Source organism: Vicia villosa, linkage group LG6 (genome assembly GCF_029867415.1).
Source record: "Vicia villosa cultivar HV-30 ecotype Madison, WI linkage group LG6, Vvil1.0, whole genome shotgun sequence".
Classification (NCBI taxonomy): domain Eukaryota; kingdom Viridiplantae; phylum Streptophyta; class Magnoliopsida; order Fabales; family Fabaceae; genus Vicia; species Vicia villosa.
In genome coordinates this window covers 12,404,232-12,419,148 of record NC_081185.1, presented here as the reverse complement: position 1 = coordinate 12,419,148, position 14,917 = coordinate 12,404,232, and the positions used below count along the sequence as shown (strand labels likewise).

Sequence of the window (14,917 nt, the reverse complement as noted above, 5' to 3'; positions counted from 1 at the left end):
TCACATTGACAACAAGCTTTCAATTGATATTTCAAATGCAGATTTTAAGTCAAAGCATATAATCATAAAACATAGCAAAGTGGTATGTTCAAAAAAACTTAATGATATAGAAAAATATCTAACCCGATTTTACAATATCAGAGCGACACCAGATATAAAACTAGACAGCCGATAAAAGATACGGCAAAATATAAGCAAAAGCAAACTATTGAAGAGTCCAACTACGCCATCATCAGTAACCAAAATTATCATTCCTCATTCCCAACTTAGGGATTACCTGTATAAATTATAAAAGTAGAAACGTAAAGACAAGAAAAGGGTGAGAATGCATTCCACAAATCAAATGGTGTTAAAACAACATAGGATAATTTAATCAGCAAATACATTAAACTCACAATCCCACAATCAGATAACATAGATAATTATGCTTGCAATGCTCATCTCTTCGACTCTCATGAATGTAGTGCCAATATTTCATATATTCCCAAGTTTGTTATCAAAATATCCAACTTGTAACTAAACCGAAGTCCTACTCGACATTGGACCGAAGTCCTAACCCGTCACTAGACCGAAGTCCTAACTCGTCACTGGATCGAAGCCCTACTTATCTCCGATATACATGACACATGAATGAAACAACAATGAAAATCGTCATACACAATCCTCCAACTCCGATTTTCGTCACTAGACATAAGTCATACACGTCACTGGTTCTTTCGAACCTAGCTAAACACATCATCATCAATAATTTCAAGTGTAAGACCACCTCACTGGTTCTCCTAAACCTGAACATCACAACATTGGTTCTTTCAAACCTAAACATATATCACATGAACTCTAATAATTAGAGTTAAAACATTGGTTCGTCTGAAGCCTAAACATGTTCTCCCGAACCTAAACATATTAACACTGCACCCAAACCTTAACAACTTAACTCATATACGTATTATCAACAATTAGACTTGTGTATTAAAACATTAACAGTTTAATTGACATAGCATCTTATCTATCAATATAACACCCCTTGGCCCGAATAATGAAGAGAAACATTCAAGAGGGTGATGAACAAAGCCTTCAAAGAAGAAATAGATGTAACATTATAAGTTTATATGGATGACATGATCATCAAGTTCAGCGATGAAGAACTGCATGATAAGCACCTCACAAGTGTATATAGGAAAGTTCAACTAAACATCATGATGCTGAATGTAGAAAACTGTACCTTTGGGGTCATCGCCGATAAATTTCTAAAGCTTTTACTTTATAAAAAACGATATAGATACAAACCCGGATACATTTTTAGATTTTTTTTTTTCCATTTTCTCTGAATTTTATTGCTTTAGCCTTTATTTGGGTGGTAGTAGTTTTGAGAAGGTAGTGAGTGTGTATGGTTGCTTCCTTCACATCTCACATTTTCTCTACACATCATGCTATCATATACCCCTAATTCTAGACAAGGAAACATGCAACCTCTTTCCCTTAGATAAATGATATTCATTTAAGAACACCTTCATTCTATTCTACGGTGTCATCGCGGAAGTAGGAGTTCCTCCTAACACTTTGAAAAAACACCATTCCTTCTTTTAGAGACAAGATATGTCATAATTGAGAGATGGAATAGAAAATTATTAATTCTTAAGACTAAAAAGAGTCACTTTCTCAAGAAACAAAATTTGAAATTTTTTCCAAAGACATCTATTTATTTTCTTTCTATGTTTTAGCTTAGAAAAATGAAATAACTATTTTCCTATCAACAAATATGTGATCCTAATTACTTCAAGAAAATATATATCTTTTGACCAATTCAAAGTAGTCGATTTCATGACTAGTTAGTCTCTAGAATTTTTTCATAGAAATTTCCACCCCATCTCTCAATATATATAATAATAAATGAATATACCTTCTACCATCCCAAACCAAACCAAACCTCAAAACCAATAAAAAAAATTCTCTCTTCTACTTCACACTCTTTACTCTACACAACCATGTCAAACTCCACCAACAACATATTTCACACTAAAATAACCCTACTATATCTCTTTTTGCTATTTTCACCTCTACTTGCTTACTCATACAACCCTGATTACAACTATGCAATCAATTGTGGCAATCCTGCAGATACTAAAGCCTCAGACAATCGAAATTGGCTTGGTGATAATATTCATAACTCCAATATATTTTCCTTCATTGAACCAAATTCCACAAACCCATCTTTTACATCACAACCTAATTCTCTCTCAAATATCCAAACTCCATTCTTAACCGCACGTGTCTCTTTCTCAAATTTCACATACTCATTTTCTAGCATCAATACTTCTCCTGTTTTTATTCGCCTTCATTTTTACCCAACTTCTTATCAAAACTTTGAACCCTCCAATGCAAATTTTTCTGTCAAAGTAAATAACAACCTTACCCTTCTTAACAACTTCAACCCTTTACTTTGGCTTCATCATGATGATGAGGAAAAAATCACCAAAGAATATTGCATCCAAACCAAACCAAATGAGAAGCTAGACATAACTTTCGTTCCAAGTAACATAAACCAATCAAATGTTTATTATGCTTTTGTTAACGGGATCGAACTTGTGTCTATGCCTTCTTTTCTCTATTACACTGATCTCGATGACATGAACTACCATATCAAGTTTCTTGGCTTTGACGACAGTGCTAGCGAATACCAAATTCGCAAGGACAAAGCTTTTGAGACTGTTTATAGAGTCAATATTGGTGATAATCAAGTTCCACCAAATGAAGATACCGGTATGTTTCGTAATTGGGACAACGATTTTCCTCGTTACTTGGAGAAACAGCTTCCACAAAGTGAACCAGTTGATTGGGGACATCATCTCAACTTTAAAAACAATACCATTCCAAATTACACTGCACCTGAAGCAGTATACTTGACTGCAAGAAGTTATGGGAACTATGAAACAGAGAATTATAATGTAACTTGGAATTTTGAAGTTGATTCTGCTTTTACTTATATGGTAAGGCTGCACTTTTGTATGTTTGATTTGACCATAAAAAATGAACTTGGTATGGTCTTTCAGATTTTCATAGCTGATAATTTAGCTGAGAAAAGAGCTGATGTGATTGCGTGGAGTGGTGGTAATGAGATTCCTGTTCATAAGGATTATGCTGTGCCAATGTACTCTCTAGAAGGAAGCTCTCAAATTGAAAGAGTTAACCTTTCAATCAAGCTACAACGCGCACCAGAAACTTTCTTCACACTATACCGTGATGTCTTCCTGAATGGAATTGAGATTTTCAAGATAAATGATAAAAGTAACAATCTGGCAGGATTGAATCCGAATTATTCATCTCCAAATGGGAAAGTATTACCAACTCCAAAACCAAACTCAAAGAAGTCATCAATATTCATGGTTGTTGTGGTTGGAGTTTCATGTCTCTTGCTAGCATTTGTTGTTGTGGGAATAATAGTTTTTGTAAGAAGGAGAAGAAGTTTTGAGTCTAATTTTGAAATGGAAGAAAGTTTATGGAAGAAAAAGAGTGAAGGTTCCTCAACTTTACCATCCCATTTGTGTCGCTATTTTACAATAGCGGAGATAAGAACGGCTACAAACAACTTCGACGATATTTTTATCATCGGAGTTGGAGGATTTGGAAATGTGTACAAGGGTTACATCGATGGGGTTACACCTGTTGCAATAAAACGACTGAAGTCAGGTTCTCAACAAGGTGTAGACGAGTTTCTGAATGAGATCGAGTTGCTCTCTGAGCTTCGTCATATTCACCTGGTTTCTCTTATTGGATATTGCAATGATGGTATAGAGATGATTCTTGTTTACGAGTTCATGCAACGCGGAACTCTTTGTGAATATCTCTATGGTTCGGATAATGAACCTCTTACATGGAAACAAAGACTTGAGATTCTATTGGGTGCTGCGAGGGGGTTGAATTATCTTCATGAAGGCGCAAAGTACAATATCATACATCGTGATGTGAAAAGTACGAACATATTGTTGGATGAGAAATGGGTGGCTAAAGTTTCTGATTTTGGGCTATCAAAAGTGGGACCCACGGGAATTTTGATGACTCACGTCACCACTGTGGTAAAGGGTAGTCTCGGGTATTTAGATCCTGAATACTACTTACGCCAAAGGTTAACTCTAAAGTCTGACGTGTACTCGTTCGGTGTGGTGCTTCTTGAGGTGTTGTGCGGGAGACCTCCTTTAATGCGTTGTTTAGATAAGCAAAACTCGAGTTTGGTTGTTTGTTTTCAAAGATGTTACAATGAAGGTGTGATAATTGAACGGTTGGTGGACCCATTCATAAAGGATTCTATAACAGATGAGTCTTTGAAATGTTATTGTCAAATGGCTTTGAATTGTTTGCATGATGATGGGAATCAAAGAATGTCCATGAGTGATGTTGTTGGAGGGCTAGAGTTAGTTTTGATGTTGGAGATGAGTGAGGAGGATGGTAAGTTTGGAAGGACCCAAGAAAAGAAAAAGAGTGAAAAAAGGATACAATCTCTAAAGTTTACCAATGATGATGGAAATGACATGAGTTTAATGAGTATATGTGGTGGAGATTATGGGTCTCATACTAGCAAGACAAGCACCATTTCCATCATAAGTGAAGACCAACCTTTGTTTTCAGCTAATGTGTTTTCTGAAATTGGAAATCAATAACGGTTGGGGTTGGTTGAAAATATACATTTTAAAAAAGTATCACATTATTTAGTTTTGTAAATGAAGGAGTCAAAGACTATATAAAAGATTCAAGTTCTTTATTACAAAATGATCTAATAAAAAAAAATCACATTATTTAGTTTTATATTTTCTCTTATATTCTTGTGTTAGAGTGTTGCGAGGGGTAGTTAAATATTTTCTTTAGAGAGTGTGGGTTTATTGGAGCCTTGGGGTAGTTAAGGGTAGTCTATGTGTTGTAACAATTTCACATAGTATTATTTTCTAGATGTCATTTGACAAAATTCGTGATTTTTTTCTTCGATTTTGGATTTTTCACGTTAAATTCTTGTGTTGTGATTGTGTTCATTTTTTTATATATGTATTTATTTTTCCTAATAATTGGTATAAAGAGCCTTGATTTGTTTGGGTGTAAATTTTTTAATAAGCTCCGTGGTTGCAGTTATTCCGACCTTCCACATCAAAAAAGAAATTTTATATTCTATGTTGGTTGGGAGATTTTTTTTTCCTACAAGAAAGGTTTTGGCTAAAATGTCAATTTTTTCAAGTGCACTAGATATCGGCTTAGAGAAATTTGATAGAAGAATGAATTTCGGCTTGTGGAAAATTCAAGTCAAAGATGTTTGTTAAAATGAGGATTACATAAGACGTTGAAAGGGAACATTTCCAAAATGAACAACTAGAAGTGGGAGGAACTAGGTTTGAGAGCTTCAATTACAATCTGCAAGTATCTGGCTAAGAATAGCGAATGTTCTTGGTATGTCATCAGCCAAAGAAATTTGGGAGAAACTTGAAGGGCTATGTCAAGAAAATGGTATATCAAATCGGTTGTTATTGAAGGAGCAGTTTCATATCATACATATGGATGAGCATACAAAAGTTTCAGGTTATCTAAGTGTTCTTAATGGAATTGTTTCTGAATTATAAACTATTGGAGTCAAGATTGATGATGTAGATAAAGCTTTGATACTCATATGGTCTCTTTCATCTTTTTATGAGCATATTAAACATGTTATGATATATGATGATGAAACTTAGAGTTTTGAAGAGGTTTCTTGCAAAATATTTCTGAAGAAAGAAGATTGAAAGGTGAGGATAATACTTCATCAAACTCGGTGTTTGTAGATAGAGACGGTTTCATGTGAAGTAAAATAGTGAAAAGGATGCGAGATGTTGAAAATGTTTAAAGATTGGACATGTAAAGTATAATTATCCTGATGGGGCAGTGTTAGAGAAGAGCTTTGAGTCAAATGCTAGCAATGCATCCCTTGTCGTGGGAGATGATGAACTTCTCTAAAATTTGAGAAGTGTGTCCTCATAACATTCCCGCTGTCATAGAAAAAGACAAACATTACTTTCAGATTAACACAAGAGCATTAAGGCAACGTGTGTTGTGAAATTATATTGTTGGTTAAAGAGCTTTCTACCAACCTAAAATTTGCACCATAAGTTTTCAACCTGTGGAAATTCTTGAAGTGGTTTAACTTCAAGTGAAATATACTCTTCTTTAGGTAGTGTATGATGTTTTTTTAAACTATGATTGTCGGTGAAGACAATGTGAAAATTATTTGAGTGGTGTAGCTTGAAGTGACTATACTCTTTATGGTGGAGAATAATCGTTGGCGAAGACAATGAAATTTAACATATTATTTTCAATCAAGGTAGAGATTTTTGGAGTTGGTTAAAAATATACATATTGAAAAAGTCCCACATTGCTTAGTTTTATAAAGGAAAAAGGAATCAAAGGCTATATAAAGGATTCAAGTTTTTCATTACAAAATGGAATATTCAAAAGCACTTTAAACTTGTATTTGACTTTTTATATTTTCTCTTATACTCTCGTGTTTGTGTGTTGATGGGTTGTTAAATATTTGCTTCGGAGAGTGAGAGTGTATTAGGATCTTTGGGTGGTTAAGGGTAACCTATATGTTGTAACAATTTTTACTTAGAGTTATTCTCTGGTTGTCCTTTGACAACGATCGTGGTTTTTTCTCCGATTTTAGAGTTTTCACGTTAAAATTCAGTATTGTGATTGTGCTCATATTTTTTCTCTATGCATTTATTTTTCCTAACAAATATAAATATAAAATCCAAATATTAATAATTTTTAATTTTAACGTTTCTAATCTGTTGTCTTATCTTAGATCCAATCATTAATGTTACGTTTTCTTACTGGGTATTCCTCGCATAATGCAATTACATTTCAAACCATTATCTAATATTCAAGTGCTCTATTGTTGGAAAAAAATTGGTTTATACCATATCCCTTAAGTTTTTGTGATAACAAAGTATTTGAAAAATAATTGGATAATCTAATGTGTGTTCAAGTTTGCAGATACAAAGATCAATATACTGATTGAAAGTCAGTTGTGAAACTGCACTGAGCATTGGAAGAGAAGTTTTTAAGAGGTAGATTTTGAAGATAAGATTTAAAAAATCAAGACAACCTCTGAAAAAGTCAAAGTTTGAAGGATCAGAAGCCAAGACTCAGACTCTGAAGGACCAAAACCTGAACTCAATCAAAGCTCAAGAATCAAGGAAGTCATGACACGTTGCTGTCAGACTTTGAGGTCAATTTGTCTTGTTCTGGTCATATGATAACTTAGCTGAAAGTTGCAGAAGCCTGAATGTTTGCATAATTCCTTTTGTAGAAAATAAATTTCAAATGAGCTTGCAACGCCATTATCCATTTGAGGAAGATTTGCAATGGATTTGTTGATGCCTCTCTAAATGACTCTCTCGTGCTTGAAGATTTCTCCAACTACTCTTTCATGGAACTATATAAAAGGAACTGAAGATTTGGAGATAAACGCAACACAGCGCCTTGAAAAGAAAAAGAAAGGTTACTCTGTCAAAGCAAAGAACACAAGCTAAGTTATAACTTCTTACCATTTTACATTCTTAGAAGTTCTTAAGTCTTGGAGTTTTATGTGTTGTAATTTTTTTACACCTCTAGTTGTATATCAAGTGTAAATATTACTATATCACTTTCATTGACATGTTAGATAGATTGTTGAAAGTCTTTTGCACGCGTTCTTTAGCAATGAAGTCTTTTGCTTGTATGCTTGAGTATTTGTGAAGTCTCTTACTTGTGTGCTTGAGCATTTGTAAAATTAACTTGCTTGTGTGCATGAGGAATCAGAAGTCTCTTGCTTGTGTGCTTAAGCATTGAAGTTCCTTACTTGTGTATTTGGACATTGGAATTATCTTGCTTGCATGCTTAAGCAACTTGTAATCATATTCAGTTATAGTGAAAATATCTTGGAAGTGCAAAGGGACTAGACTACTCCTGATTTGTAGGAGGAACCAGGATAACTTGTGTGTGCATTATTTTGCTCTATTCTTTAATTTTGTTCAATATTATTCCGCTGCTATCAATCAAACTCTAAATTAGATTCAAAACCAGAAAAATATAACTGGTCTTAAGAAGAAAAAGTCAACATAATTCAACCCCCTCTTGTGTTTTTCTCACCTTCATCTATCACCCTACCACTCTCATATAAATCCCTTATAATCTCCATTAAGAGGGAAAAAATGAGAAAGAATAGAAGAAGGATTATGCCTGCAGGTAAAGGAGTGTGAGTTGTACTTATTAAAACTGGAGGAGAAAGTGTACGATGAGCTTGAGTGACTTTGAATTTTTTTACGAAAGATCTGAAAATAGAATACGCAAAAGACAAATAGGGATGGGTGAACCCCTTTTATAGGGATTTGAAATTTATCCTTGTGGATAATCATGAACCTCTCACTAGGTGTCGTGACGAGATAATTAAGATTAAGCTATTGATTAACTTAACTCACAAGTAAACAGAGTCGCCGCCGATCTTAATTGTTTCTAAAGGAATAGTAAAAGAACGAATAAAATCACAAACATTTTAAAACAAAACTAATAAAACAAAGAGAAAAAGGTATGGGGGTTGGTCATGCAAGAGGAAGGTATTAACACTCCTCATATCCATGGTACTATCTGAGCCTTTTTTAAAAATCTGTGTTGTGAAATAAAAGAGTTGTGAGAAAACATTGATAGGATGACAAAAGAATATTTTTTATTGTTTTTATTTATGCTGCAAAACATCGCATCTTATACCTACATACACCTTGATGCAATAAGGAAGTCAAATCATTTATAGTTCTGCTCATAAAGAAACCACGATGGTTTGTTTTGATTGAGTTTAAAATGAAGACAATTTTTCATCTCAAAGGAGAAAAATCAACTAATCAACTATAAGCATGAGAACAGATGGAACTTTGCATCACAATGAAAGAAGGGCTCTAGATGAAGGAGGTGATTTTGAAATTTAAGAGATGAGCAAGAGATGAATGGACTCTCCTAAAGCATAAAATAAAAGCTAAGGAACAAGAAATATATAACCAATAAAGAAGCAAACACTTAACATGAAGTCAACATAAGTGTTTCTTTCCTTTGGATTAAGCCCAAATGTACCAAATAACCAAGCAATCACAGATGAATTAAGCCAGGTATCAGATAAGATCAAATAATAAGTCAAACCAAAATGCTTAAGATGAATCATAATGTATCAGAGGATTTTGTATCAGATGAACTTGTATTAGAGGATTTACTTCAAGGTATCAGACAAAGTAAACCTACATCAAATGAAAATAAACAAACAACCAAAGACCATAGAGAAATTCCAAAAGTCTCAAGTTTTAATGAATCATATGGAGTTATAGGTATCAGATGAACATTCCAAGCCAATGGATCTATCCTAAGTCCAACAGTCCAATTCCTCAAGCAAAGGATAGTAGTCATAGTCCAAGTTCATAATTAAGTCTTTTAGGGGTTTTTCTCTAGGGTTAAATATGTTTTTGTTCCATATAAAATACCAAATCTTATTTTTTGTCCATATAAAAATAAATGGCATGTTTTGGTCTCTACAAAATTACTATGCACGTAATTTTAGTCTGTACTGTTAAACCAATGTGTATGTTATTTTGCAGACATGTTTAGAAAGTTTTAAAAAGTTCCTTGAGAAAAGAGGAACTCAAAATTTGATTTCTAAGTCGAAATTTTTATTATTTTTATCATTATCTTTTGAAATTTGAAAAATTTATATTTAATTCTTCTCATTTTAAAAAATTCTAAAGTCTTATAAATAAATATTTTACCGTATTCTAAACATGTATAAAATATATTATTAAAAAAAATTAAAAATTAAAGGGTAGTTAGACAGTTTTTAATTTTTAGAAAATAGTAGGGACTAAAATTGTATGCAAAAAAATTTGTTTAGGGATTAAAATATATATATTTTTTATATGGACTAAAAAGAAAATTCAATATCTTTATAAGGGCCAAAAACGTATTTAACCCTTTCTTTTATTAGTATTTTAAGACAAAAGATAAAATGTCTGAATGGGCAAAAGGAAAATAAATATAAACAAATAGTATGAAAAATAATGATAAAGATAAATTACATAAAGGAAAGGAAAGAAGTAATTTGCAAAAATTAAAGACAAAAGTTAGAGTGCATTAAAGTAAAGTTTGTACAATAATATGGTTAATTATTAATAAGATGATTAATCAACCGTTTCGGGAAAATTTAGCACTATATTATGCAATTGTAGATATACTTATATAGAAGTAGTATCTATGAGGCCGATCAATAAAATTTATGTACCATATTTTGTTAGAGAAATAATAGAGATCATTCTCCTAAAACAAGTAGCACAAGTCAAAACAAGGTGATCAAGACTAAGTCGAGGAGATGAAATCATTACATCAATAAAGTCTTTCTTAGTACCTTAGGATAAACTTATTATCAACCCAAAGTACTTCACATAATCATTTGATCAAGTGGAAAGTAGAATTGAATTGATGAAAGTTCATCAAGTACTAATCCAAACTTAATTGAACAAAGATGAACACATCATCATCCAATTGATCAAAAAGAAAAAAGAAGGAGAAAAAGATGGAGAGATGAGATAAGATCAAGCAAGAGATTACAAACTAAATTAGATTACAACTAGGTTAAAACTTCAACAAAATCAATCGTTCATTTTGGTGGATTTGGTCTTTTAAAACCATCAGCATCTAAGTTCCATTGATGTTGATGAAATTAATGACCAAATAAGTCACAACCCAAGGCAATCAACAAAATAATAACATGAAATGCAGAAAAAATAAATAAATGCATAAAAGGATTTTTAAAATGGTTTTTTTAAATGAAAATAAAAGAGAAAAATATTAAATTATACTCAAAACATTGAATAAATTGCAAATAGAAGTATGGAAAAATAAGAAATTACTTCTAATATTTTTAGAAAATTTTTGGGGATTTTTAGAAACAGAAAAACTATTTCTAAACCAATTAAAATAAAGAAAGTAAGAGGAAATTAATTACAAAAATTACTAAGACATAAAATAAAATTCTAAAAAATTAACACAAAAGTGTAAAATAATCAGAAATATTTTTGTAAATTTTTTCAGTTTTTTGGAGTTAAAATGAGAGAGATACGTTTTTTAAAGTTAAATAAATTAAAAAAATAAAATAGAAAATAAGAAAAAGAAAGATGCGTTGGATCAGGATTCATTAAAATACGTGGCACATATGATGAATCTAGAGTGCGCATCCATCATGGAACTTGCTGAAACACATCACTCCAAGTTCACTTTAAACGATCCAATAAAATGAAAACAAATGGCGCACTAGCATTGGTTGGATGAGACACATCATCATCTTCAACCTCCAACTTCCTTTGATTTAACTCAAAGTCATGATTCAACAAATGGTAATAAGAGAAGTTGAGACCACTATCAAAGTGTTCGTCTCTTCATCGCCATCTCAACCATGTGCATTATGAAAATTTATTCAAAGTGTGTGATGTATATTTTGATAAAAACCAGAAAAACTTGAAAATGAAAATTTGAAAATAAACAAGTTTAAAGCATCAGTCAAGCATAATTAAGGATACAACAAGCATCATCAAGTAAAGTACTACATCTCAGTGTCTTGAATTGTTCAAAATGGTGCTCCAATCTACCTGAACAAAGTGTGTTGAAATAGATATGAAAATGGACTTGATTGGAACGTTTTAGTGGATGATTTAACTTGCTTTTGATTTGGTTAGTTTCAGGGAAGATCAGTGATGCTCAATGGAATGAGAAAGAAGCTTGAACAAGGCTTTTGATGTGAAAACGAAGCTCATGATTTAGGAGGTTTGGAATGAGTTCTAGAAGGGTGATTTTGGTTCTTAAAGCTTGAGAAATATAGCTGAGACATCCTCTATTTATAGGGAAGCAAATGGAATGCTTATACATGTAGAATTCTTGTCAATTCGTGTGAACCAAGTTTGCTTCATGAGTGAGAAATTCGTGAGTCCATGTGCATCAAAACGAAACTAAACTTGGAGTTTTATGAGTCATTTTGCTTCCTAACACTTCACTAATCATGTTTCTCCATCTTTGATTAGTTGGACTAAATTCACTTAAATCCACAAAATGGTCTATAATGTTTCTCCATCTTTGATTAGTAATTAGTAAAACATTAAGGCATATAAAGTAAAATTTACAAGAAACACAATAGGGTGCTTGGTGATCTCCACATAGGTGAACTTAAATATGAGAGAGTGCAAGGAGGTAACCAAGCATGTGATCTTGGTGTAATACATATATCCAAATAAGGTGGGATCTTAGGGGTAAAAAATAGGATATGACACTATGTACGTCAACAATTTCAGAAGATTCCCTATGTCTATGACACGTGTTAGGGATTAAGTTTGATTTGAATTACCAATTGATATTCATCATTAATCACAATTAATGATACACACATGTTCATCTCACCTAACATTTGAGGATTCATCTCAACTAACATTTCAGGATTCACCACAATTGACACCTGGAGGTTTATCCCTAAGCTATGCTTGAGGGACTCGCCCCAAGCTACGTTTGAGGTGGTCACTCTCGCTATGCTTGAGGGATTCTCCCCAAGCTACGTTTGTGGGAGTCACTCTTGCTATGCTTGAGGAACTCAACCAAGTATGAAGGTAGGAAGTAATAAAACTAAATGCTTCGACATATGCGAGCACTCTAGTTTGATTGTAAAGGGCCCATATGAGACAATGTGAAATTCACTAAGGGTTTAATTATAATACACACAGCCTAAAGCGGAGCTTCTACTCGTCCATTTATGGCATCACTCGCCCAATGGTCATAACACTTGTCCATTGGTCACAATGCTTACTCTTTGTTAGGCTTGGATTAAAACAACTTGTTGTCCAGTCACAAAACAAGGGGGCTAACGAGTCATTGGGCATTAAAGATATGGAAACTCTGTTTAAAGAGAAAGTCACATTCTTCAAAAGAGTAGGGGAAAATAATGGTACCACGCTCTCGCAAGGGGCTGAATAAACCACCCCCACTGGTCCAATTATCTTCGCTCAATGTACCTCGCTAAATACCTTAACTGCATGGTCGAGAATGACATTTTTTTCTAAAGAGAATGACATTTTTATTCTCAAAGAAATCACCCACATGCAGAGCTTCTCACCATTCGTCTTGAGTTTGCTCTAACCTTAACAACTACCCTAAAACTTTCAAAAAACTCTATACAGTTAGGGATTGTCACTCATTGTACTTTCTACAAGTACAAAATCTATTACAGATAGATCACAAGAATTTATTATTTGAAGAAACAATTATAGCACAACATCAATACAACAAAATTTTTAGATGAATCTTTTCACTCTCTTAGTACTAAGATAACTCTAATGAAAAAGATCTTTATAAAAGTGAGAGAAATAAAGATAGTAGCTAATTTCAATTAAGAAAAGAGTTGTGCTATATATACACTAACAATGTGACACCGTAACATTTACACCGTCTCTATTAAATTTCATTGCAAGTGAGACACAAATCTCAAGGCATACATATATAATAAAAAAAATAAAAATAGACAGTATAATATAAACATACGATGTATATGTTAAAATGTGGTGTAAATTTATCATTTCTCATAAAAAAACTAATGTATAAAAAAAATTCTATTTCTAAAAGACAACAATCTATACATTTTTTAACTTTTTATATTGAAGATTTTTTATTTAATTTCTTGAAAAATAAACTAATAATATCTTGATTATACTAAAGAACTTTAATCATTTTAATAGCACTTATCACTTACAATATCGAAGTTTTAGACAGTATAAAAGAGTCTCAACATCATTGAGTAATAGTAATATTATGTGGCTAAGGGTCTATTTGATAAAATTCAAAAAAGAACTTTGCTTTTCAGCTCAGGCTAAGGGTCTATTTGATAAAATTCAAAAAAAAACTTTGCTTTTCAGCTCAAGCTAATGAATAGCTCTGTTTGATAACGTTATTTTAACATTTAACTTGTAGTTTTTTTACTAGTTTTTAATTTTTTTTCAAATGTTATTTGAAGTAGATTTTAGTTTGTGTTTATGTTTTTTTCCATTTATATTTTTATTATTTTAACAAAATATTATTATCCTTATTAATTAAAATAATATTTTATGTCATTTTGTATCTATCTGTTAATAATACAACTAATTTATCAAACACTCATGTTAGATTATCAGCTATCAGTCATCAGTTATAAACTACCAGCTACCAACTATAAACTACCAACTACCAGCTATCAGCTACCAACTATCAGCTATCAGCTAGTTTTACCAAACATTACCTAAATACATGTAGATTTATTTTTGTTTTCTGCATTTATACATATAATTTAGTGTATTAATTCATATAAAATGTAACATTTGTGTTTCATACAAAAATGTAAACAGATATAGTACTGCTAGGACGCAAAGTGTATTGCAGTAGTAACCTTTTATAATAGATTTAAAAGATTTATTCATCATCACAATTCATCATAAACATAGAAATACAATGCAAGGAAGAGAAAGTAAACAATTTGAAGCCCTACATAGTTCACCTTAAAGATCCAAATATAGAAACCATTCAGAAAAACAATTGACACACAATAAACCATATTATGCATTACGTACAGTATCTATTTTTGGGGTCACAGGGCTTTCCATGTGTATTTAACTGAGGACTGCTAAGACATGAACTTGAACCATACAAATTAATTGGTTTACAATATTGTTGACCTGAATTACTTGTTGGTTGAGCTACTCGAAAATTATTACTGGCAAGCATTCTGCTTGATCTTGTTTGATCCATGAGCAAATCGGTTTCATCGGCAACTTCGACTAGGCAGTGATGTCCAATGCATCTGTGATCTTGAGCACTGTTGTTG

At 32.4% G+C, this 14,917-nt stretch overlaps 1 protein-coding gene across 1 annotated transcript; it reads left to right on the top strand.

Moving 5' to 3' along the window:
• The first annotated feature begins 1,923 nt into the window (after window positions 1-1,923).
• LOC131608914 (putative receptor-like protein kinase At5g39000) lies at window positions 1,924-4,891 on the top strand. Its single transcript, XM_058880508.1, has one exon. The coding sequence runs from the start codon at window positions 1,986-1,988 to the stop codon at window positions 4,653-4,655; it is 2,670 nt and encodes an 889-aa protein (XP_058736491.1). The 5' UTR covers window positions 1,924-1,985; the 3' UTR covers window positions 4,656-4,891.
• The last annotated feature ends 10,026 nt before the right edge of the window (window positions 4,892-14,917 follow it).